At 45.2% G+C, this 25,665-nt stretch overlaps 2 protein-coding genes across 2 annotated transcripts in view; one reads left to right on the forward strand and one right to left on the reverse strand.

Moving 5' to 3' along the window:
* Window positions 1-15,644, forward strand: part of cnksr2a (connector enhancer of kinase suppressor of Ras 2a) — a gene marked incomplete at both ends in the record, with an annotated part of 36,512 nt that extends 20,868 nt beyond the window's left edge. The window contains 12 exons of the mRNA XM_080020467.1: window positions 556-770; window positions 2,649-2,700; window positions 4,507-4,682; window positions 5,319-5,392; window positions 5,898-5,969; window positions 6,247-6,314; window positions 6,519-6,616; window positions 7,067-7,291; window positions 7,927-8,068; window positions 9,044-9,268; window positions 14,497-14,684; window positions 15,426-15,644. Coding sequence (XP_079876593.1) covers window positions 556-770; window positions 2,649-2,700; window positions 4,507-4,682; window positions 5,319-5,392; window positions 5,898-5,969; window positions 6,247-6,314; window positions 6,519-6,616; window positions 7,067-7,291; window positions 7,927-8,068; window positions 9,044-9,268; window positions 14,497-14,684; window positions 15,426-15,644 — 1,754 coding nt within the window. The remainder of the gene's footprint in view (window positions 1-555; window positions 771-2,648; window positions 2,701-4,506; window positions 4,683-5,318; window positions 5,393-5,897; window positions 5,970-6,246; window positions 6,315-6,518; window positions 6,617-7,066; window positions 7,292-7,926; window positions 8,069-9,043; window positions 9,269-14,496; window positions 14,685-15,425) is intronic.
* Window positions 15,645-17,369: 1,725 nt separating this feature from the next.
* On the reverse strand, window positions 17,370-22,452 carry klhl34 (kelch-like family member 34). The gene is made up of 2 exons (XM_080020480.1): window positions 19,997-22,452; window positions 17,370-18,805 (listed from the first exon to the last, which is right to left on the reverse strand). The coding sequence occupies exon 1, from the start codon at window positions 21,868-21,870 to the stop codon at window positions 20,053-20,055; it is 1,818 nt and encodes a 605-aa protein (XP_079876606.1). The 5' UTR covers window positions 21,871-22,452; the 3' UTR covers window positions 17,370-18,805; window positions 19,997-20,052.
* Window positions 22,453-25,665: the final 3,213 nt, after the last annotated feature.

Genomic DNA, 25,665 nt, shown 5'->3' on the forward strand with positions numbered 1-25,665 from the left:
TAGGAATACATAGTGAATTGACATAGTCGCTGCCATGGTGTTGGATCGGGATTTGCCTGACGTTGGTTTTTCACACACACACACACACACACACACACACACACACACACACACACACACACACACACACACACACACACAGTGCTTGTTTGGTTCAATAAGGAAACGGAGTAAAATTAAATAACCGGCATCTAAAATACAAACACACTGTTTTGCGTGCCGATCATGGGCGGCCCATCACTGGTGCGGCATTGGCACAGTCCGTACCGTGAGAGAGGCAGTGATCGGGAAGCAGAGCCCACCCTGGGGGGCAATTTTAGATCAGGGGCTATTCATAAAACATCGGGGGCTTCAGCCCCAGAAGCCCACCCATAATGACGTCCCTGTATTGTAGAAATTTATAAATTACATGCATTTAAAAATGCATTTTATGTTATTTATTTTTTATTAAAAAAGAAAAATATATATATATGATAATAACAAAATTAAAAATTAATATTATTAATAAAGTATTTATTTGAATAAATGAATGAATGAATAATTGAACGCTTGCAGAGACGTCACACCTGCGCTACGTGGGATCGGCCAGTGGTGAGGAGAGGGTGGGGTGTGAGGACTACTCCTCCCACACCGCTCGCGTCAGCAAACGGACCAATGAGACGGCCAAGCGAGCCAAGAGGCGGAGCCACCACAGCCAAAGCCCCTCCCACTACGTCCTCCAGTCCAATCAGCGGGACTCCCCGCCGAGAGAGCCCGTCCCCATTTACCATGTAAGTCAGTTGAATTGAAATTGAATTAATTTGAACATTTCACCACTGGCTTTGCACATCAACCCTTGTTCGACCTTACCTGGGTCAGTGGCCTTGAGCAAGGCATCGGCAACTTTTCAATCAAATCCATCTCCTCCTTGACTAATTTAACTTGGTAATTTTGTGAATAGACCTGTTGGTAACATGGCATTAGATAATAATGGCAGCATATAACAGCATCTGACTTTTAACAATAACATCTGTATTTTGTTATAACTAAATTTTGTAATAATCATATTTTACGCAATAAGTAATGAGTTTTTCACATTACACACACACATTATTAAGTTTTGAATAAGATGCTATTGTGTCATATTATTACACAATGCGGGTCTTATTACATATAATTACATGTTATTACAAAGTATAAGCACTGTTTTTAGTGTACTTAAGTTACTGTAGTTAATAGTAGTTACTGTTAACTACAACTACTGTAGTTAGTGTACTGTACTGTACTGTAAGTAAATTTTTAGTACTTAAAAATGCACTTCAGTACTTTTTGTTGTTTTTGATGTTTTTTTTATATATTTGTGTCTATTAAAGTATATTCAGACAGTTTGGAATTTCACTCCACTAAATTTCAAAGCAAATACCAGTTTTTTACTCCATTACATATTTTTACTTTTACTTGATTAAAAGGGTGAAGTACTTCTTCCACCATTGGGGTCAGGTCGCACCCCTCCCACGCTCTTTCTCGTCTTCTAATTTGTTTTGATCGTGAAGCAAACAGACGCGGTGGTGGCGGCCGAAATCGGCCGCAAAGGTGTTTGAACTTTCTTGCCCCGGTGAAAACGCTCGTAACGGAATGCTATCGGAGTGGGGAGTGCACGGAATGCTGATGAATACACCCCCCCCCCCACGCCCCATCGCCAAACTAGTGACATCTGTCGGCCTGGATGTCCGTCTGTGAGGGAGAGCTGCGCTCACCGGTCCAGACAGTTGGGCCCGGCTGGCGCCGAGCTTATAGGTCTTGACAGCATCTTCTTGGGGGGGAAAAAAAACAACCCCGAAACGTGTCTGAGGGTGCACCAGTGTGCATGTGCAAGGACATGCTTGCAAGGCGTATAGATGCTGTGCCAGCAGATGGCGTGTCAGCGGGAGAAGGCGGGCTCATGTCGTCTGCCTCGCTGAGTGCAGGGCGGTGATTGGCCGATCTCCAGGCCGTGATGGGGGCGACACCTTGTTGACATCGGGGGCCGATCCTCCGGGATATGGGTCCACCTTTAGCCAAACCTTGGCAATGAGAAATGGCTTTTGTTGTGCATTTTATTATCGTGACCATCTTCCAGGCTCTCGCCCCCCCCCTCTCTCTCCATCCTTCTCCCTCTCCCTCATTGTGTTCTATGTTTAGAAGTGTGAGAGGGGTGTAAGAGTCCACTTCAGCAGTGAGTCCAATGTCACTGTGTGTGTGTGTGTGTGTGTGTGTGTGTGTGTGTGTGTGTGTGTGTGTGTGTGTGTGTGTGTGTGTGTGTCTGTGCATGAAAAAGCGATAGATCATGAGGGAGAGAGAAAACAAAACAGAAAAATCGAATTTGAATTGGTGCTGTGTTTGTGTATGTTTTCCCGTGCCTTTTGCCTTCCATCTCTCTCTCTCTCTCTCTCTCTCTTTCTCACTTTCTCTCTCTCTCTATCGCTCTTTCCTTCCTTCCTTCCCCTTCCTCCCTTTCTTCCTGAGATCTGTCAGGTGTTGTGTACCAGGATGCTTTGCTGTGAACAAAGGCCACTGATTCACCATGACAGTCTTCTGTCCCCCATTCCTACCTCCCTCTCTCTCTCTCTCTCTTTCTCTCCCCCTCTCTCTGTCTACTTCCCCCTCCCTCGTTCTCTGTCCTCTTTCAGACGTATCAACAGTCCTCCTCTCTCCAGTCAAAGAACAGGAAGAAAAATAAAGGTGAGCATGAAAGGAGGATAAAGCCTTTAGCCAAACATTCACTGACTCTGAAGGAGAGAGAGAGAGAGAGAGAGAGAGAGAGAGAGAGAGAGTTCTTTCCTACTCATCTTCCAAACAACTGCCGGAGAGAGATAGCGTCACCCCCCTCATTGAGGTGAAGGATGAATTGTCCTCAAACTATTTATATTATGGCTTTCATCTGGGATTTGGCCTTTTGTAAAGGGTAATTCGCTGTGACTTCCTTTTATTGATTATTTTATTTGTTTACAAGTAGAATGACAGTTTCTCACCTTCTCCTGAACGACCGTGGTTGTCTATCTCTCATATAGGAACGGAGTTGATAAGAAGGTTTTTGGATGGGATAGGAGGCACAGAAGATCATCCGCCTCATTCTGAAAGTCGAGGGTAAAAAATGAAAAGAAAGATGGCGCCAAATGTAGTCGCGAATTGGTGACATTCATTTACAAAACACATTTTTAACACTAAGGTACACGGGAAATGTACCATATTCCACCACGTTCTGACAGCGTTTCCAGGCCGATGGGTATTTGCAAACGTTTGCAACCTCCTGTAGAATGGGCGGTTTGGAACGGGACGCGTCCAAAGGCTCAAACCTGAGAAGCCGTGGCTCTGCCGTCTGGAGCTCCACCCGAATAAAGGGCAGGAATGAATGATTTGTGGCTCCGGAGGCTCCCAGGGCTCTGTGCCACTAATGGCCCATGACGTACAGCAGGGTACCACTGTAGAGTAAAACATCGCACTTCAGTGTAAAAGCATATCTCACACGAGCATAATGTGGGCCCAATAAAACCAGCTGCCTATTCTGCCTCCAGGAGAATGCGCCACAGCCTGGTTCCTGGTCCCCAAATTTACGCTTTGTTTCGCGGAAAGTGTCCGCGTGAGGGAGTTGTTTTGTTTCATAATAATGTACTCGGCTGTCCTCCGGCACAGAAATAATGAATTCTCAAATTGAGCACGATCCATCTTTTAAGCATCATGACTTTTAGTGCGCTGCAATTAACGTTCCCTCTCATGGTGATCTATCAAGAGTCAAGTCTCCTGGTAATCCGCAGTGGAGAGCCTGCTGCTGCAAAAAATGGGGGTTCTGTGGAGCCAGAAGTGGCGGCAGTTCACTTTTTCCACTTCTTTCCTTGCTGCAGTGCAGCAGATTACTGTGAAAACTGGTCTGAAGCCGTGATCTCCAGCGGGGAGTTAATTCCACCATACAGCAACATTAAAGGGCCGTACTATACCATCAAATTGAATTTTAGCTTGTTTCAGCTCTTGACATGAAATCATCAGGAAAAATGGTCAGGGGTGAAAAAATGTGGGGCTGACTCGCAAAAACAAAATTTGACACCGCTACGGTCCTTTAATCTCTTTTAATTGATCAATGCATTGAAGCTGTTGAAGTCCCTTTGTGGCCAGCCAGTGCAAGTGCGAGTGAAACAGGTATGTTTAGAGGTATACCTCAAAGTGTACCGCTAAACCTCTACCTTCACTTCAGAGGGCTTACTTAAGGGCAAACTCTGGTATTTCCTCACATAAAAGCCTATAATTTTGGATCAATGTGCTTCAACCAGATCACATTTCATGCAGTTTCCCTGCTGCCTGGCAGGTGGCTGTGGTTATTCTCTCCACACTAGAACAATTCAACAGATTCTGACGCCAATGAGGGCTGGGCTTTCCGTCAAGACGCGTCAAAAAGAACCGCGACAGGGATGGTGGCTTGCTTTCCTCCGGGCTAAGAAAGTGGACGACGTACCGGAAACTCCTCGACGTTCCCGTGGGTTTTTTTGTGTCCAGGTCGCAGCTTGGCCTCGCTGAGCCGGAGGCGGGTTTCGTGCAAGGCCCTAGGCCGAGGCGACTGCGAAGGCTGGCTGTGGAGGAAGAGGGACGCCAAGGGCTACTTCTCCCAGAAATGGAAGAAGTACTGGTTCGTGCTGAAGGACACCTGCTTATACTGGTACATCAACGAGGAGGTGAGCCCCCCCCCCCCCCCCCCCCCCCACCACCACCTGCACCACTGCCCTGTTTAATTATTCAGATCCGATCTGAGAGTTCACGACAGAGGAATCATTTCGTGGCAGATGTTGGTGAGCAGCGGTCTGTTGGCCGGACCCGAGATGATTACTGATTATAAAATGTATTGAGGGAGCTGCGGTGTATTATCCAGTGAATAAATATTTAACACACCACTCACGCTGGAACTTAATGGTTTGATTTTCCATTTTATTAAGTATCTATTTGGAAATACAAAGCCAATGATTGCTCATGTTACCTTGAAAGTGATCCCCTGACGGATCACCTCCACCAGAGTGCCGCGGCCTCCGAGGCAGAATGACTCATCGCAGTTTATGGGGGATGATTATGAGGGTAGTTGTGGTCCCTAACTTCCACGCAAGCCTAGGTCTCTGTGAAATCTCCTCGGAGCTTGTTATCATCCGGCGGGGTTCAAAGTGAACCCCCGCCGGATGATAACAAAAAAAAGTTGATTTTCACTTTGGGGGAAGGGGCTTGCTTTTACACTTTGTATCCTCCTTGTTCCCACCTCACATCTACTTATTATATCTCTCTGTTTCTTCCCCCAATTGTTTCTTCCCCCAATGGCTGTCCAGGATGAGAAGGCGGAAGGGTTTGTCAGCCTGCCAGAGTTTAAGATAGATCGGGCCAGCGAGTGTCGCAAGAAGTAGTATGTTGCTGCTAAAATAGATGTCTTTGGGCGTGACTGTGTGAGTGTCTCTGCATGTGTGTGCCTGCCCCAGGGCTGGTACATGTGGACGAATTATCACAAGCATCTGAGCACAATCAATGAATTCTGCTGATAAATTCAGGTTCATCTCATTGAGCTGCTGTATCAATTGATGCAAGGCCGGATTCTAGTTTTCCAAATAAAAATCCACGGAATATTCCAGATCTGGTGATCTCGTCGTCATTAATTCATACGAGAATACAGCGTAACATCATGTGCAGACCATGTTATTGTGATGTCACGATGCCACTGAGCGAGCATGTCGAATAACATTGAATAGCCCCCTCCAGCCAGGTGCCTGTATTACTTTTGACATCTGTGCATGTTCATGCATGAAGGCGTGCATGCATTTTACCGTACGTTGCTGCTACGGCGTGCATGTGAGCTTTTGCGTAGAATATGCACATTGATGTTCATAACGCTCTGTTGACTCTGGTCCGTGCAGTGCTTTTAAAGCCTGTCACCCCAAGGTGAAGAGTTTCTACTTCGCCGCAGATGGAGTGGACGACATGAACAGGTAAAGAAATGGCTGTACCACACAAATTATGAAGAAATCTCTCAATTATGTACTTATTTTAACAATAAATCAATTCAGCGAAATTCATTTCAATCCATATATTCTTTTTCTTTTTTGGCCTGACAGGAATTCTTACATTGCCCAAGCATCGTAATAATATTATATTCCAATCTGATTTATTTCTCTCATGCCATAATGCCATTTTTGTATTCTGCTCAGATTTGGGGTTATTTGTGAAAGCGAAAGAGCGATCAAAATGTTTGGCTTTGGTCTCCAGGTGGTTGACTCGTCTCAATATGGCCGCCGTGGGCTACGCCGAGCGAGAGAGGATACGTCACGAGCAAGGTCAGAGACACCAGCATACACTGTGTATTAGATGTATACAGTATGAGTACCAGAGGTGAAGTCAATGTTCATAGATATAGATAGATAGATAGATAGATAGATGGAATGATAGCTGGATGGATGGATGGATGGATGGATGGATGGATGGATAGATAGATAGATGAATTTTGATTTTTTTTCTCCTCTAACTCGTTCTTCTCACAGATTACTGGAGTGAGAGTGAACACGAGGACGATACCACAGCCAGTCCCAAGCAGGACAGCCCTCCTCCTCCATACGATACCTACCCACGGCCTCCATCCGTGAGTCACACACACACACACACACACACACACACACACACACACACTTTATCTCTTTCTTTTTCTTTGTTCTATAGTGCACATTGTGCACATCATGCATTTTGCATGCACACACACACACACGCACGCACTAATAGGCAAAAGATTTGCGTGCACACACACAGACACATGCCGGCCCATGTAAACACTCAAATATGTTCTTTTGTTCCGCCTGCATTTCTTTTTCTTCCTCTTGCACACACACACACACACACACACACACACACACACACACGCGCGCTCTTTTATGCACAAACACACTTTTATCAGCACTGCCCCATCCTCTTGGCTGGAAGCTGGCTCCATGATTGCTTCTGAAGTGTGTCAATAACGAATGTCTGATTGATTTTTTTCTCAATTCCTCTCCCATCGCCTCCTCCACCCCCCTCCACCTTGCGGTCATTCTCTCAGATGAGTGCATACCTGGAAGGCAGGACTCGCCTGTCGTCTACCGAGACGTCTCGCTCCCGCTCTTCGCAGGAGGACTTTCTATGCGGAGACCCCGTTGCTTCGGCCGCCACCAGCGGGGAGCCGCAGTACCACCCGGGGCCCCTGGGGGGCGGCACCACGCACAGTGGCAGGAAGCCCGGGGGCAGCAACAGCAGCGATCTGCATTACCGCTGCGACACCGTGGAAGTATGTGCGACGCCGTGGGGGTTGTGGAATTTTAACTTTCAGAAATTCCACTTTAAAAATGTTGAAGAACATGGCAGAAATTAGGGATTCCACCTCCAAGAGGTTATACAGAAATGGAAGGGTTGATGGTTCAATTCCCCCGAGAAGTTCCATTAAAAATACAATAATCAGCAACTTCTTGAGCTGGTTGGCGTCTTGCTTGGCAGCCCTTCATCATGTGTGTGTCGTGCATGTCTGGGTTGATGATGTTCTCTATCTCCATCAGTCATGGAAATGGCTGTATCTCTGATTGGGAAATGAAAATGTTGAATGATGACAATTGAATATGCGTCTTCCTCCAATCCCTACATTGTGGTTCTTTTAAAGATAGTCGAAATGGGCAAAAGTACCTGTCTATCAAAAACGTTCCACTGTTTAGTATGGGAGAGATTGGTTTAAAAATATGCTTTTTTTTTAAAGCTGTCATGAAGAAAAAAAAAAGTTTTTCAGTAAAAAAATACTTGGTATATGTATGAGTGGCTGCACGAGAGGCATTAATTGTGATGCCCACGTGGCCATGGTGGTGGTTCTAGTTCCAAATAAAACGATGTGAAAGTCCAGTCCGCTGACCATTCCTCCTGTCACTCCTGCTGCAGTACCGCTCCAGTCCAGCCGGGGGCAGCAGCGAGACGGGCTCCCCGGGACGCTCTTCGTCCTCCCAGAGACGCTCCTGGCAGGATCTGATAGAAACTCCTCTGACGGAGGCCGGCCTCCACTACCTCCAGACCGGACCTCTGGGTAAAGCACAAGCAGGAGGAGGAGTTTTTTTTTTTTTTTAATATAATGACAATTGTTGGACTCTACCTCGATCTACTCTACCTCACCTTTACTTACCTCTACCTCCCTCTACACTGCACCTACACTATTTCCCTATAGCTCTACTGTACTCTACATCTACTCTAGCTCTACTGTACTCTACATCTACTCTAGCTCTACTGTACTCTACATCTACTCTAGCTCTACTGTACTCTACATCTACTCTAGCTCTACTGTACTCTACATCTACTCTAGCTCTACTGTACTCTACATCTACTCTAGCTCTACTGTACTCTACATCTACTCTAGCTCTACTGTACTCTACATCTACTCTAGCTCTACTGTACTCTACATCTACTCTAGCTCTACTGTACTCTACATCTACTCTAGCTCTACTGTACTCTACATTTACTCTAGCTCTACTGTACTCTACATCTACTCTACCTCTACTCTACTCCACATGTACTCTACCTCTACCTCTACTCTACATCTACTCTACCTCTACTCTACTCTACATCTACTTTACCTCTACCCTGCTCTACATCTACTTAACCTCCCTCTACTCTACCCCTACTTTATCTCCCTCTACTGTACCTCTACCTCCCTCTACTTCACTGCTACTCTACCTCTACTTAACCTCCCTCTCCTCTATCTCTGTCTCCCTCTACTCTACTAATATATGATGTGATTTCATTGTTTACAGTATTTTGTCAATAGAAATACTATAAAACTGTCCCTCATTTGACGTTGATCCGCTTTTTTTCATTGGTGTATAATAAGCACTTGATTAATGAGTCATTGTAGTCATTTTTGGTAAAATATTTCTGGAATAGGAGTGTAAAATAAAATAACCCTATGTTTCCAGAAACATAATGATTGAGGGAGGGAGAACACTACTTTTTGAGTTTAGTTTTTATTGATGCATTTCGGCAACGTTCCCTCCGTTTCATCCTCCAGAGGACGCAGTATTCGCCGAGCCGGGCCCAGGAGGCGGTACCATGGCGGGGGGCGGAGTCTACACGCTGCCCGCGCAGAGGAACGTCCCGTTGCCCGTGGCAATGCAGAGGCTGGTTCCCTTGGCGACCCAGGGAGGGAAGCCCCGCAGCTTCACGTTGCCGCGAGACAGCAACCTCCACTCCCTGCTGACGCCCCCAGCGAGAGAGGAGCAGCAGCACAACGCTGGTGAGTCAGGACCATCAGAGTTTACATCCGAGTTTAAATGAGCCTTTCCTTCATAATTCTGTGCCGTTCAGCTCCGTCAGCTCTTGATTGAAGGGTCACTCCAATTCTGCATGCTAATTGTGGTCAACTAGCCCAGCTCCTGTTAAATTAAGGAAATCCAGCATCCAGCATCTCAAAAGTTCAATTATGTTGTCGATATCTCTTTAAGATCAGTTAAAACATAAATAACATAGTACAGTAGTTGTTAATACTGTACATCCACATCCATTACAAACCACTACAAACAACTACTATAAAGCAACCCCCCCCAAAAAACCTCTGTAGGTTCCTTCAATTTATGTATTTTTAATGAATGTTTTGTTGAAACTCTGTCTTTTTTTTTTAAACTATTTTCTATGATGAAGCACCATGTCACGCAAAAAAAATTAAAAAAAAAAAAAAAAAATATATATATATATATATATATATATATATATATATATATTATTATTATTATTATTAATAATTATAATATCAGCACTATAATAATAATAATAATAATAATCGCTTTGTGATGTCATCAGCTAAAGTTATATAAGTTCAAGCTTTGTCTCTCAGAACTAATTTGCATCGAGCCACTTGGGAGCGTGACACGTAGACAGACAACTTGAGTCGATGATGCATTTAAAGGAAACTCAGAAAACTGTAATCAGTCACAGAAGGCGTCTTTGCACCGCAGGAAATTCTAAGAACCTTTGGGGGAACTTGGGCTGGTCGATAAAACGATCTTGATAATTTTCACGATAAAATCTTGATGATAACAAATGATGAGATCTATTTTCGATACAGAGTCCATTTTCCTCTACCTACAAAGACACGACACGAACAGCCAATCATATAGCAGAGAAACAACCATGTGACACAAACAGCCAATCGTACATAGCAGAGAAACAACTATGTGACACGAACAGCAAATCAGCAGGATGCCGGGGCTTCTTCCGCTCTCTCCCCAGTCTCTGCGCCCTCGGATTACGGAACCTCGGAAATCTGTAATAAGTACCAAACATGACTAAACTGGACCCTTTGTATTGTAGGGATGCAACTACCGTTGCATGGTGGGCTCATGGTTCGGTATGTATCACGGTTTTGAGGTATCTTTAAACAGTATTTAAGGTATATATTTTTTAAGTTAAAAGGTGTAAAAATGTTTTTATAGTAGTCTGCCATAAATAACTAGTGTAACGCTCTGTGTGTATGACTGTGGGGGAAGGGGGATACGGGGGTTCAAGTTCATTTGTGGGTTGTTATAATTTGCATCTGATTGGAGGGAGGTGTGCAGGATAGTGGATAATTCAAATATTATTTTTTGTTAATTTTTATTTATTTATATATAATATTTGAAAAGCATTTCACAATAGCAAAATAATAGTTATACTTAGTTACTTTTGTGTAGAATAGGTATAAACAGTATTTTTTTTTTCACATAAGTAATAATAGTAATAACTTATTGAAAACAAACCTCACAGTCAGAGCAGTGCGTGTGTGCCTTCGCTTTGTGAACCTGACGTGACAGCGGGTGTGCTCCTTTTCAGCCAGGGCACCTCCTGGTGAGGGAGGAGCTTAGGCTATCTTTTACATTGAGGGGGAAACATGGCCGTTGGAGCTGCAACAGCGGATTCAATAGGAAGCAGCACTTACTGCACGCTGTGCCGCGCCCTAGGCTGCATCAATGAGTCCGTTGGACTTCTACCGTGATACCGTAATACCACGGTTCACGTGTGCATATTGAACCGTAGGGGGCGTAACGAACGGTTCGATAATGTACCGTGTACCGTTGCATCCCTAGTGTATTACTGCCTGCAGCTATATTTTTTATTATTATTGTTATTATTCAAACCCTATTGATAATGCTGGGATTTTTATTATTATTCTACTTGGCATTATTTGGGCTAAACATATCTGGAGCATGACAACGGCTGAACCCACGGACATGATTGAGGTCTAGTTAGAAACGGGACGTCTCAGACATCTCGTGGTTCACGTTTGATCCATATCGATCTACATTTGGAGAAGGAATTTATGAAAAACCAACTGTTTGGCGTGTCTTGATTATTTTGTGAAGCGTGGCGCTTTGTGAACATAAACCGATGTTATATCAGTACTGGTTTCCGTCTCTGGATGCTCATTTGCATTCGGAGGGTTTCTCTCTGTAGACTGCTGTATTGCTGCCTGCAGCTGTATTTATAATGACATAATAAAAATTGAATATAATAATAATAATAATAATAATAATAAAAATAAATAAATAAATAGTAATAATAATTATACTAATAATAATAATAATAATCATGACCATGATGATGGTCATGATTGGCCATGGCCATGATAAATAATATTGCATACAAGCTGCTGAATATCGATGTTGCTGTATATTTTTTCTTACTCAGTCAGTTCAGTCCATTCACATCTAGGTTGAGTCATTTTAAGATGGATACGCTGTGCTGTGTGAGCACAGAAGGAATCAGTTGAGTGTTCATTTTCTCCATTAGTGATGCCTCAGTGACGTAAACATAGTGAGATCACGCCCGGTTGGTCATGCCCAAAGGCAATGAAACACAGTATGCGTCCTGGTATGTGTCAGCTACGCCATTAAATTAAACTTTACATCCCCCTTGTCTGAGTCCAGAGAACATTCATCAAAGTAACAAGTTCAAAAAGCTCTTAACACGCCCACATTCAGGAATAGTTCAGTGCAGTCGGACAGCAACCACCTTAGCCGCTCGCTCAGTCGTGCAAGGTTAAAATTCCCCAAAATCCCAGGGTGGAAAAGGAAGACTAAAAATGGAGAAGTTTTAGGAACCCCTCTTCCAGGACGGTTAGGTGCCAATTATCTGCTAACACAAGTGAAAGCAGAGTATCTTACAGCGTCGTGCGGTTTCGTGCTGCATCTGCTGCCGACCTCCAGTGGTTTCATCGATAACCAGTAGATTTAAGAACACACACATTTATCATCATCATCCGTCTCTAAATTGGAAATGCTTTTGGCTTGATTGATTGAGGGAGTACGCTCAACTCCTGATGGTCCTTGAAGCATACAGTAATATATATTTTATTCTGACGACATGGATCCCAGGACTAATAATGTCATATTGAAGGCATATTTGACTTGAATGAAAATGTGTAGGGTCACAATTTGAAATTTGACATTTTAGTTGTTTCACATGATATGAGAGTGTATATAAGAGTTTCAAAACAAGGTATCAATCGTGGGAATCAAGCAACTGTTTTGAAAGCTATGACTTATTAAAGATGAAGCTTTTGGAAACAGAAGTTTTGATAAATCAGCCTTTAGAGTTTTTGAATAATTTCCAGACTTTTGCAGCAAAAAATTCACATTCAGAAACAAAATCAGTGCTTTGAATAGTGACATCTGGATAGTGTTGAACTCCTTCAATGAGATGATGTTGAAGGTCTTTTTCTGAAATTTTATTTGAATAATTAATTTATAAAAATATTGGAAAATACATAATTCAAGTTAATCCTTTAAGTTGAAGCTTTTTTTTTTCATTTTATATTCATGCTCACTATAGCAGCATGTCCCTCTATTATTCTGTAACTTCTCAACATTCCCATTTCCTGCATTTATTGTTTTATAACCATGATAGTTTGAAGAAAGTGACACTTTTCAGATTGTGAACATGAAAACCTATCACCAGACAACAATTCCCAGAATGCAAATGGAAACCATATAATAAAATTGACTTTATTTTGAAAGACAGCTCAAAGCAGGTTAAAATGTGCTTCTCATGGCACAATAAAGTTCATTTTACATTTTAGTCATTAGCAATTTCAATTAGAATTAGAAAGCAACATAAAAATAATAAAACAATAATAATTGTTGGATAATAATAATAATTGCGGGACATTTCTAACATTGGCTCAAATCTTCAAAAAGTCCTCTTACACGGGAGCTCAGGACTCCTCATTTGTGGTGTGGGCATGGTGTAGTTTGAGCAGCCACACCTGTCCTGTGTCTAGGTAATTGGGGTCGATCAGAGTGGCTGCATACCTGTTGCTCATTGGTTGGTCTAACGAGCAACAGGTAAAATCCCCATCCCCACACACACTTAGCAGAGGAGCCCTTTTCATGACATGTGTCCAGCTGCTCATGGGCTAACCCACTCTCTACAATAAACTCGTGTGTCTACAGCCCCATCGTCTGTGTCTCTGTGCCGGATGTCCCTGAAAACGCCACTTGGGTGGCGTGTTTAAGGCGAAACTGCCACATTGGCACCTGCACAGGGACTCTCCGACACGGCAAAGGGACAAAGCACCAGCCCTCTCCCGACTGGCAGCAGCAGCACCCAGGGTGTCCGGTGGAGAACAGGGTGAGAAGCAAGCGCAGCAACCACCACTGGTAACCGTTGGCGGCTAGCTACTCCACCCAGCAGCGACTGCCAGGACCGTCCAGCAGCCAGGCCAACCCTCCAAGCAGTACACGCAACAGCTAAGTCCTGCCACGCCTTCACCAGGCAGCACAGCATCTGGAGGACCCACGCTCCGGAAGGAAGGAGGGGGCAGTCTGTCATTGCCCTGGGGGAAGGAAGACGATTGACCGTGGTGTTCCGGGGAACCAGGTCCCATGGAAGGGTACCAGTTCATTTTTTTGGACATGGTTTGGTTTGAGGCCTGGGAACCCTGTTTCAGAGTACGGTGTTTTATTATTTAAGGTATAGTAAGGTATAGTAACTCTTTATCAGAGTGTATTTTTTTGTTCAATGCTTGGGGTAGGCTACGGCCAGGTATTCTCCCTTGCCTCAGTTTGGTGTCGGGGGTATGATGTGTGGGGATGGTGTGGTTTGAGCAGCCACACCTGACCTGGGTCTAGGTAATTGGGGCCCAGGATCAGGGTTCCTGTTGCTCGGTTGGTCTATTGAGCAGCAGGTACAAACCCCATCCCCACACACACTCAGGAGAGGAGCCTTTGTCATGACGCACCTCCATCTGCTCCTGGGCTTATTCCAACTAGCACTCTCTCTACAATCTGTGTCTCTGTGCCAGAGGTCCCTGAAAACGCCACTTGGGTGCCGTGTGGCAGGTGAAACTGCCACATCATCATTCTCGGCAGTTTAAAAAACTGTGTCCTCCATCCGAAGGGGCAAAATGATTTGACAGTGAAAGAGGGTTTTGGAATAATCTTGTTATCTTATTTGTCCCCTTCCTGTCTGACTCTCTGTATGCACGTGCAGGTGGGAGCGAGGGAGCGTCGCTGGGCGACCTCTTCCGGGCCTGCGAGCAAGGCGGGGTCTGTCCTCTCGGCCGGGCGTCGGAGGTCAGAGGTCAGACCGAGTTCAGACAGTCCTTCCTGAGACGGGCCGCTGACCCTCAGCTGAATGACCGGCTGCACCGCCTCCGCATTCTGACGTCCACCCTGAAGGTAGGCATAGTACACACACACACACACACACACACACACACACACACACACACACACACACACACACACACACACACACACACACACACACATAAACACAACTTGGTTTAAAGCTACCCTATCAACTTTTGTTTAATCTTGTCTCCAGTACTCTGCACTCATCCATCATCACATCACATGTCCACACACACACACACACACACACACACACACACACACACACACACACACACACACACACACACACACACACACACAACACTGAAATGTCCTCTGTCCTTCCGATCTCAGTCCAGTCGTCTGTCCTGGTCCGTCTCTCTGGCTTGACTTCTGCTTAGCGTACTGTTTGTACCTTCATGCTATAACAAGCATGGCTCCCCTAACCGGGCGGGGTCGCCTCTGTTGTTGGCGAATGGCGCTTTTTTGGTCATTTTGTCTCTGGAGATTTCTCGTTTTCATGGATGTCGCACGGTGGGGCTCCTGTTGCTTTTATGTGTAGCTGGTGATTGGCGAAAAGGAGGCGTGGCTTTTTGGCAGCTCCTTTGTCTGTCCAAGTTTGCGTGTCGAAACATTCCCCTTTAGCATGTTTGTTCCCCGTCCCACTAAGTGTCCTCCGTCCTCCATCATGTTTGTCTTTGTTTTTTTAAATGACACGGTGGTGCGAGTCGAGATGTGACCCCCTTGATGCCCGACCCCTCCCGCCCTCCCTCCCCCCTTCCTGTGTTTCTACGCCCCCTATAGGACAGGGAGGGGGAGCTAGTGCTGATTGACAGGCTCTTGGCCGCCCCCCAGCTGTCATCGGCAGAGTTCCAGGAGTGGAAGCGAGCCTATCAGGATCTGTTCTCTCAGGAGGCGATGACCGCCGCCGCCGCCATCGCCACCGCCGGCGAATCGGATCAAGCTCCGCCCCTCACCCCCTCGCTCTCGCACACGCACTCCTACATTGAGACCCACGTCTGACAAGAAGCACTCACAACCGTAATCGATCTCGACATCTGATTGTCATTTCGGACAAACACCTCCCAGCTGCCTCTTCCTGGCATCCGCTAAATTGCGGCCGGGGGTTTCCCAAGGGGAACCAGAAGCGTTTTTACACAAGCACAGATACCGATAAGTGAAGAGAAACCGAGCACGGATGACCCGTTGGCCGCGTCCACATCCAGACACAGCTTTTTTCAAGCGTGGAGGCTTCAACAACGAGTGATTCGGCGCTTGTCCCCGCCCTCGGACCATGTCACACCCGAGTTGATCGGCTCTCGTGTGGAAGGTAGAAGTGTACCACAAGCGTTTTGGCCGTGGGCTCGTGTCCGCTTCACCTGGAGGTAAAAAGCCGGCAACTCCAACCCCAGGGTATGGAATCAGGCGTCAGGAAGGGACTTTGATGGACTTTGTATCCCATCGGTCTTCCCGACACCGCCGGGGAAACATCTTGTCCAAAAGGATTAAAGAGTTGTCGCTGTCTGAGCTGTCTGTTATGGGTGGTTTTATCAGCGGTATCCTGAGTGTCCTGCTCGACCTTTACTGACTTAACAGTACTCTGTAAAATATCGTCTCCAAGATCATCACAGACTCTAACAGCAATTCTACTCTGCATTGTGTGTTAAGATGTTCATTGGTGAATGTTACTATATTAGAAGAGCAGAGAAACGCAACCACAGATCTTTTCTAATAATGACTTAGTCGATTCAGAGAGTAACGATCGGGCTGTTTTGATAGAATTATGGCGCTTTTCCACCGCCGCGCTGGAACCCGTGAACCCGTGAGCCCGTTTTGTTTTGCTTTTTCCACTGCTAACTAAGCCATGTCGATCACTATTCGTGCTGATTTTAGCTCCTGTTCCGGCCTAGCGCCAAAGGCAACAACCGGTGGAACCTAAGTGATACTGCAGGCCGTTGATTGGTCAATTGCGATCGCATTCGAAGTTCGTCCTTCTCTTTTTTTTTTTTGACCTGTGCTGTCAGCATGCTTGGCCTACAACACAGGGTATTTGTGCCATTGCATCCAAGACACTTAATCTGGAAGTGGAGTTCAAATTCTCAACCTGCAAAGCTACTCTTTATTAATCGTCAAGAACCGTTTGCAATACCTCTGTACTGTGGACGACCTGTGGGATGGCAAGAGCATTTCTGTCACCAATCCCCCTCTTTGGAGAACAATCTTACCATGTTCTGATCTATAAACAACTAATCATTACTTCTCCAAGAGGGGGAGAATGGACTTGGCAAAACATAATGCAAACATAGAGACATCAGACAACAACCTGTATTTGACAAAACATAATTAATCAAAATTGGAACGGCAGTTACAGCACGTGGCCTCTTCCTGTGATAGTGTGATGAACAATCTTATTCTCTAATGCAACCTCTTCTGCAAAACAAAACAACACATAAATACCAAACCGAATGCCGATGAAGAGGTAAATAACAGATTTAAAATAAAAAAATAGATGGCTCTTCACGTGGCTCCTCTCATACGCCACCCGCCTTCAGGCCTCTGTCGTGCAGTGGAAGGAACGATGTGGGGGACTCGTTTCGGGTCAGAACGTCGTGTGTGCCGTGCTACTCTGTGCAGTGGAAAAGCGCCATTAAACCCAGTGCCAGGCTGGACCTGCAGCATGCACACACCTTATCGCTCTGGGCAAGGTTAGACCTCTGGAAATGAACGTTATGCTGCATGCCACATAGAAATATATTTGCATAGAACATGAAAATTATAACTCAGATAAGAATTTATTAGATATTTATTTCTACCGCTACGGCCATCATACATAAACTCTATGAAAACAATAATTGACACACACATGCATGTGTGCGCAAATAGTGGGTCTCATTCAATGAAAGCAGGACAATTGTTTGTATAAAACAAAATATTACAATTTATAGTTGTTTGGGTATTCATCAATCTGTGAAAATATACACCTGCTCAAGGTAATGCAGCACTGTGTTTACAGTATGTGGGGAAAATCCACCTTAAACCAATTAAATGTTACATCTCTAATCTTAAAATTCCAGCATTGTAAAAGCAAATAGTTTATTTCTATTTTTATTTGAGATATTGCATCATGGTTGTAAATACAATATTTATAAAGACAAACATATTTTAATTGTGTCATACGTTTTCGCTTAAATACAATATTATATTTTAGTTTTATATTTCCACATGTGGTTTCTTTCTGTACTGTCCCTGCCACACTAGTGCACACACCATTAATCAATGCATCTCAACTCCTCAGACATTTTCATCTCTGAATTAACCCCAAAAATGTCAATGGCCGTGTGGCAACTTCATGGGGTGTTGTTTTTTTCATATTATATATGCACACTTATCATTTATAATTTATCAGGGGTCGAAAAGACATGTGTCTCTGACAAATCACACCATAAATAACCGAAAGGAGGAATTTTTAACACAAATATACAGGAAACGTAAGCAGGATGATTAATGAAACCCAGTATACGTGCAAGGATGAGAAGCTGCATTTATGTCTGCACACAAGTAAAAAAAAGGTATACTTAAGTGAAAGTGCACTTAGTATATTTAGTAAAATATATTAAAAATATCATTATAAAAATACAATTTTCATTTACTTTTTAAGTTAATGTTGACTACCAAAGTGGTTACTATATCCTAAAGTACAGCTTAAGTTAGATTAATTTAAGTTAGATCTTTTTGTGTGTACTAAGTGTACTTTCACTAGACTTACAGCGTATTAATGATTAGTATACTAAATATAAACATGTAAAAATGGGTAGGAATATACTTAAACATAACATAAACTTTCTTAACTTTTATTAACCCACTTTAGATACAAAAAAAAATGGAAATATGGGAAAATATCCTATTATATCCTTATTTTCACTTGGGTCAGAGATACAGTGACACACATGGACAGTCGCAGGCTCACACTCACGCACACAATGGCGAGCACATAGTGCACTATGCTGTATCATGTGCTGCTGCCCGTGGTTCGTCGTAGTAGCATGTGTTTGTTGTAGTTCAGTGCTCCACCACCTTTCTGTTCCCGTGCTCCGAATCTGCATTAGAATCTCCAGCCTTGGTGTCGTGGTGGTGCACTCTTCTTCTTCTATCGGTTCTTCTGATGAGTGGTGACGGAGTAAAACCTGTTTAATGTGCAAATAAGAGGTTTTTAAGAGGTGTTTACTTTACGTGATCGGTTAAATGTGTTTTATTTATTTTTCGTTGTTGTTGTTTTTATTCTGTCAACAATACCTGGATTAATAAAGTTAAGCGGTTTGGATTAAAACATTTTTGCTTTAGTTTGATTGGTCCAGAGAGAGAGAGAGAGAGAGAGAGCGAGAGAGAGAGAGTGAGAGAGAGAGAGAGGCATTGCTGACATGTAGTAAAACACCAAAAAAGAAAATACACAGAAAGTACATTTAAGCCACTTTATTTCAATCTAACTTCATCTATTTTCATCTCCATCTTTCAAATGTCTCATTTTACAGGATTAATGTTATAGTTCCTATAGTTCTACAATGTCAGCATTGATTCAGTTTAAACACCTTCCAACAAATTCAAGTCAGAGAAGAGACGATATTATTGTGATTCAAGTCACTTTCCATCTCTTAAAACACATCCATCTATGAACATCCATCATAAATACTCTTTTTACTCTAACTTCTTACTTTGCCAAAAGCTTTTATTTCTGACCTGATTTATGTGCCAAAGCAAGTGTTCAATTATTCACCTATAGTTAATAAATAAATCAGCTTTTACTCCCAAAGCATCTAGGAATGTCGGATGCACCTTATGTACAACCATTAAATATTGAGCTTGGCTGTGCTGCAGCCTGTATGTTTTATACTACGTCCCTAATGTCCGCACATTCACCCCCCTCTGTCTTAGCTTCCTTCCAAATCTCAGCCAACTTTATCCCTCCGTGCCACGTGCAAGATTATTCTGACAATTTATCGCAGACCGACTGAGTTTTCGGGGTGCTCCGTCTTGGCTAAGTGAAATGTTGCTGTTTTTACAGAGTTTAGTTTTCTGCAGCTGACCCACCATTCCGCCAGCCATACTATTACCATTACACCATTTTATTAATCTAATTTGTCACAAGCACTGGAAAAGAAAATGTCCTCATCTTATATCAGTAATAGTAAAAACTGCTCTGTCCTCAACTAAAATTAATTTCAATGTCCTTTAAAACAAATTAAAGTAAGCTGGCTATAACGTGAGCAAAGATGACTTTCTAATGGATTTCAACTGTTCAGATTTAATGATGTTGCTGCAGATGATCTCACTTTAAAATACTAATTGTTTGGTATTTTATAAAGACAAGATTGCCTCACTCCAGTCGGTTTTGTTGGCATATCAAAGCCAAACCCTCTGGCGTCTGGGTGATGCTTCAGTTGGGTAGGGGCAGCAGCGTGCACTCAATCCCAGTCAGAGGTCTGGGCAGCTGACCGATCTCCTTCCAGCGGTCCCTGTGGGCGTTGTACTCCAGCACGCTCCGCACCGTCACCTCCTGGCCGCCGCGCCACTTCCTCCCTCCGAAAAGCAGCACGGCCCCGGAAGGCATTGCCGCCATCCCGTACCGGAATGAACCGACGGTGAGAGGCTGGAGGCGGGTCCAGTGGTCTGCTTGCCGGTCGTATCGCTCGATGTCACAGAAGGGTTCGTACATGCCCAACAAAGCGTAGATATGGTCCCGGATGGTTACCATGCGGTGTCCGAATCTGCCGATGGCCATGGGTGCTTTCTCCTCCCAGACTTTGCTTCCAACGCCGGGGTCCCAGAACAGCACCTCGCGACTGCTGTCTCCACGGTCGTCTAGGTGACCACCTTGGCTGCTGCCCCGGGTACCGCCGCGGATGTTGCCGGGTATACCACCCGACACATACACCCCATTTCCGAGCACCGTGGAGGCGTGGCCGTGAAGAGGACGGGGCATCGCGACTCCTCGTCTCCATGACCCGATAGTCATGTCATAAAACTCGACAGAAGCCGCAGATGTTTGTGTCTTTGCTCCGGGCCGTGTTTGCTGTCCCCCAATGGCGTAAATAACTTCCTTCACAACACAGCAGGTGAACCAGGATCTCCTCTCCAGCATGGACTCCACCTTCTCCCAACATTCAAAGCGAGGATCGTATCGCCACACCTCGTTGGATGTCGCCGTGGCGACAGATTTGCCTCCATCCCGGACTCCTTCCATTAGCTCCTCCCCACCGATCACAAACAGGAACGCGCCCACGGAGCATACACAGTGGTTTCTCAGTCTGTGCAGAAGGCCCGACTTTAATGACGAAAACTTCCCGTCTCTGATGTCAAAGGTCAGGATCTGTTGTTCCGGCCAATCAGGGCTTGCCCCTCCTCCTACGAGCAGTACATGATTGGGAAATGCTCTGAGTGATGACTGTTTGCTCTGTCTCACTGGTTGCGCTGACCCAAGCCGATGGTACTCCAGTGCTCTAGTCAGATGACTTCTAATGAGGGGCGTGGCCATAGCCTTGTGGGAGTTACCCAGGTTCGAGAGGTCAGCCGAGCTGACCAACCCAAGACGCAGGTGACTCAACAGGAGGTTGGATTTCAGCAACGGGAGGGGGCCATTTGAATCCAACCAATCCAGAGCCAGTTTTACAAGCTCCACCTCCTTGACACCTGGTATCTCGTTAGCTTCCAGCACCGCTACCAGTGATTGGCTGTTCAGTTCCAGGAGTTCTTTCCTGTTTTCCCGCAGCAGTGTACTCATCTCCATGGAGATCGTGTGATTCGCCGCTGCAAGTGCATCTGGCAGGGCATGGCACTCTGCCAGGTTAGCATAACCGCAGCAGGTGCCAGTGCAGAGCCCATCGGTGATGAAGAGCTCACATAGCGACACGGCCGTGTGCACCTGGAGGTACCTTGCTGCCTCCAACACCACAGGGAGGGTGGACGGCGAAAGGCTGAGCCAGCCCGAGTACAGGAAGTCCAGGACGATCTCTAAGCCCTTAGGCATTAGCGCCGGGAGGCTGACGGAGGCAGATAATCTCTCCGCGGTCGTTTCCCCAAACAGAGCCCAGAAATAGTCGCTGGAGCTGGCCAGCAGCGCCCGGTGACACGGGAAGGCCACGCCTCCGGCCTCCAGGACGACGTCGCACATGCTCCTGTCTGAGCGCAGACGCTGGAACTGAGAGAGGAGGTGCCCTCTGAAGGAGGAACTGTAGAGGAGCGAGTAGCTCTCCATCCACAGGACGGAAAGGAGGGAGGGTTTCCAGCGAAAGAAAAAGGGAAACAAGTAGGGAAGGAACAAAATTAGGGTGTGAGGGAGCAAGGAAGCACGGAAATGAAGGGCGTTCTTATTTTGCAGAATGAGGTGTCAGGCGGGAGAAAAATTCGATTGTAAAAGGTGATTGGTAAAGGTTGACCGAAGAAGCGGGATGTTAGATCCGGCAGTGATGAGGGGTGATGAATGAGCAGCGAAGCCAATAAACACGAGGCAGAAAGAGATAGAACATGAGGAAGAGGAGAGAAGTCACACGGGGGAGGGAGGGAAGAGAGAAGGAGAGGAGAGGAAGGAGAAGACCACGGGCAGAAAAGTCGAGGAAAGGCCCAACGAGCGGCATTCAGGCCTGGTAAATAAAAACCATGCAGCGTCTGATGGACATGCCAAGCGGCGAAAAAGTAAAATGCATGAATATTGCAGGAGGTGCAAAAGTAATTGGGGATTAACAGAAAAGCAGATGAGGAGAGCAAGCAGTACGAACCAAAGGAGCTTAGACGAAAAGGTGAAAATTAGACAGAAAAGAGGAGAGCGCGGAGACCTCCTCGTCTGTGTTTGTTTTTCTCTTCCTCCGCCTCTCTTGTTCTCTCTCTCTCTCTCTCACTCTCTGAAGTGGGCGGCATGTGACAGGTTTGCACCCTGACAGGAGGGATAACCAGCTCACCCCTGCACGCCCTCGTACAAGCACGCACCGCTGCCCTTTCGTCCCCGTCCAGCGGGGAGTATCATACAAACCCAATCATAGAACACATGCTAAGCAAGGGGGCACGGGGCGTGCACGTCAACACGCACACACACACACACACACACACACACTCACACGAAGCATGAAGCACATGCGTGCGCTTGTTGAGCCTGGCAGGGTTTAGCATCTATCCCTGTGGATGAACTCATGGGTAAATGCAGCTGTTGTCCGGCGCCCGGCATTCCAGGGCACGGTTGCCACGGCGCCTATCTGCGCCCTCATTGCTATGACGAGGGATTACAAAATTCGGACGCCTCCAGGCACACATGAACTGCATGGATGGTCAAGGGGGATTTTTTTTTTTTTTTAATTAGTCCCAAGGTGCCAAGATCCCTACGAAGGGGCTGAAGCGCACGTAGCGTTTGGTATTAGAATAAGCCGCGCCCTTTGGCAAGACCTCACTGTTATGACCTGCCGTCTGTCAATGTTCAGTGTTGGGGAGAGACGCTGTGTGTGTGTGTGTGTGTGTGTCTGTGTGTGTCTGTGTGTCTGTGTGTGTGTTTCTGTGTGTGTGTGTGTGTGTGTGTGTGTGTGTATGTGTATGTGTGTGTGTGTGTGTGTGTGTGTGTGTGTGTGTGTGTGTGTGTATGGGCGGGCGGGGGGCTGGTGGTGCCATAGTGTCAGATGGGATGAGAGGAGCATGAAATATGAAGCGAAGGACGACATCAACCTTTGCGTGTTTGATTACTGCTCAGCTACTGTGCGCTTTGTGATTTGCTGCTGTCTGCATGACACACTGATACACACTGACACACTGACACACACTGACACACACTGATACACACTGATACACAGCGACACACTTATACACAATGACACACACTAACACGCTGATAAACACTGACACACACTGACACACACTGATACACACTGATAAACAGTAACACACTTATACACACTGACACACACTGACACACACTGACACACACTGATACTCACTGATACACACTCATACATAATGACACACTTACTGTATACACACCGACACACACTGATACACACTGATAAACACTGACACACACCAACACACACTGATACACACTGACACACACAGATACACACTGACACATACTGACACACACTGACACAAACAAATACAAACTAACACACACTGACACACCCTGACACACACTGACACACACTGACACACACTGACACATACTGATACACACTGATACACACTGACACACACTGATACACACTCGCACACACTGATACACACTGATACACACTGACACACGCTGACACATACAGATACAGACAGGTACACTGACAAACCACACACACACACAAACATATAGACGTAATATAGTACAAGTACCGATAGTACAAACACAAACTCAGGCCTATCCAAATGCACATTAACAGGCGTCTCTCACACACAAACACACATAGATACTCAAATGCACACACACATAATATCTCACATACAGACATGCACACGCACGCAAACACACTCAGGACAAACAAAAATATACAAAGTCAAACACACAAACACACATTTACCAACACCTCTCTCTCTCTTGCGCTCTCTCTCTCTCTCTCTCTCTCTCTCCCTCTCTCACTATCCCTCACACACATACATACACACACACAGACACACACACACACACACACACACACACACACACACACATAGAGTCAATAAACAACAAACACGACAAACATAAAAACATGAAGGTGTCATCATATAAATACATATGGTCTAATGAATGTTACAGAGGTATAGAGGTGTAGTAGTGATTTGGGAGTCTTCCATTTAACACTTCAACCTCTAATCTCGCTTGACAGCATCCCTCCAACTGTGACACACACTCAAAATATGCAGACAGTGTCCAAGATCACACTCTATATCAGATTTCCCACAACACATAAATCACTATGTGTGCACAATTTACAAAACAGATGGTATTCATAAATGTGGGTTTATTCATGCAGCTCTGTCCCTTGCAATGGAAAAACACACAATGCTAAAAGAAACAGCATTTTTATTTTTTCAGATTTTTTTTGATGATTTCTTGTCTGCTCCCCCCCACCCCCCGGACTCTGACAGCACCACGAGTATCTGTAAAACACAAACAACATTTCTCTCTTGATAGAATATTCCACTGTGACCTGGAGGCTAAACTTAGCTACAGCTGTCCTGTGTGTGTGTGTGTGTGTGTGTGTGTGTGTGTGTGTGTGTGTGTGTGTGTGTGTGTGTGTGTGTGTGTGTGTGTGTGTGTGTGTGTGCGCACGTGTGTGTGTGTGTGTGTGTTTACGGCCTATTTTTGTCTGTGTGAATTCCATATTCAGGTTAGTGTGCTTTGTGGACGACATGCTTTGCCTGTTGGATTTGTGTTCCTGTGTGTGTATGCGTGTGCATATGTGTGTGCGTATGTAACAGCATGTGCTTTCCCCACACAGTTTCTCTCCCCGTGGAAAACATGGGCGTGGCTCTTCATCGCACCATCGCAGTGATGAACGAGGCAGATCCTCTGGCTGTGATGGTTTTGAGGTTTTGAGGGTTTTTTGGGTGAGAGAGTGAAGCAACGGTTTTGTTTCACAGTGAGTGGGCGCGGCAGCTTGGAGAATCATACGTAATTTCTTGAACTTTTGGTGCCGAAATCTATGATTTGTAGAAATGCTCTGCGGCAACGACAGAGGGCGGTAGAAAGATGTTAAACCTAACTTGCCAACCTTGGTAAATATTTTGAGTACCACAATAGTGTGACAGGGAGTCTCCGTGGCATTAGATGCTGCAGCTAAATGATCCATCAGTTATTCACGTAGCCGTAACAAGGCCAATCACATCGTATGCGAGTTACTACGACTAACTATATACAGTATACAAATTCAAATCATTAGGATATACTCCTTGAAATGAATCATCTTGTAAAGTTACCGAACATGTTTACCAACTAGAGATGCACCATTTGCAATTGTCTTGACTGATGACAAATACATCATGTGATCTGATCACACTCACGTGATAGGATGGCTGCACATACTGACAACCGCTGCAATTTTCAGTT

The sequence above is a fragment of the Zeus faber genome (assembly GCF_960531495.2).
Source record: "Zeus faber genome assembly, chromosome: 19".
Taxonomy (NCBI): Eukaryota; Metazoa; Chordata; class Actinopteri; order Zeiformes; family Zeidae; genus Zeus; species Zeus faber.

Coding starts and splice junctions, on each gene's coding strand:
- klhl34 (XM_080020480.1), bottom strand. CDS start 21,870: ATGGAGAGCTACTCGCTCCTCTACAGTTCCTCCTTCAGAGGGCACCTC.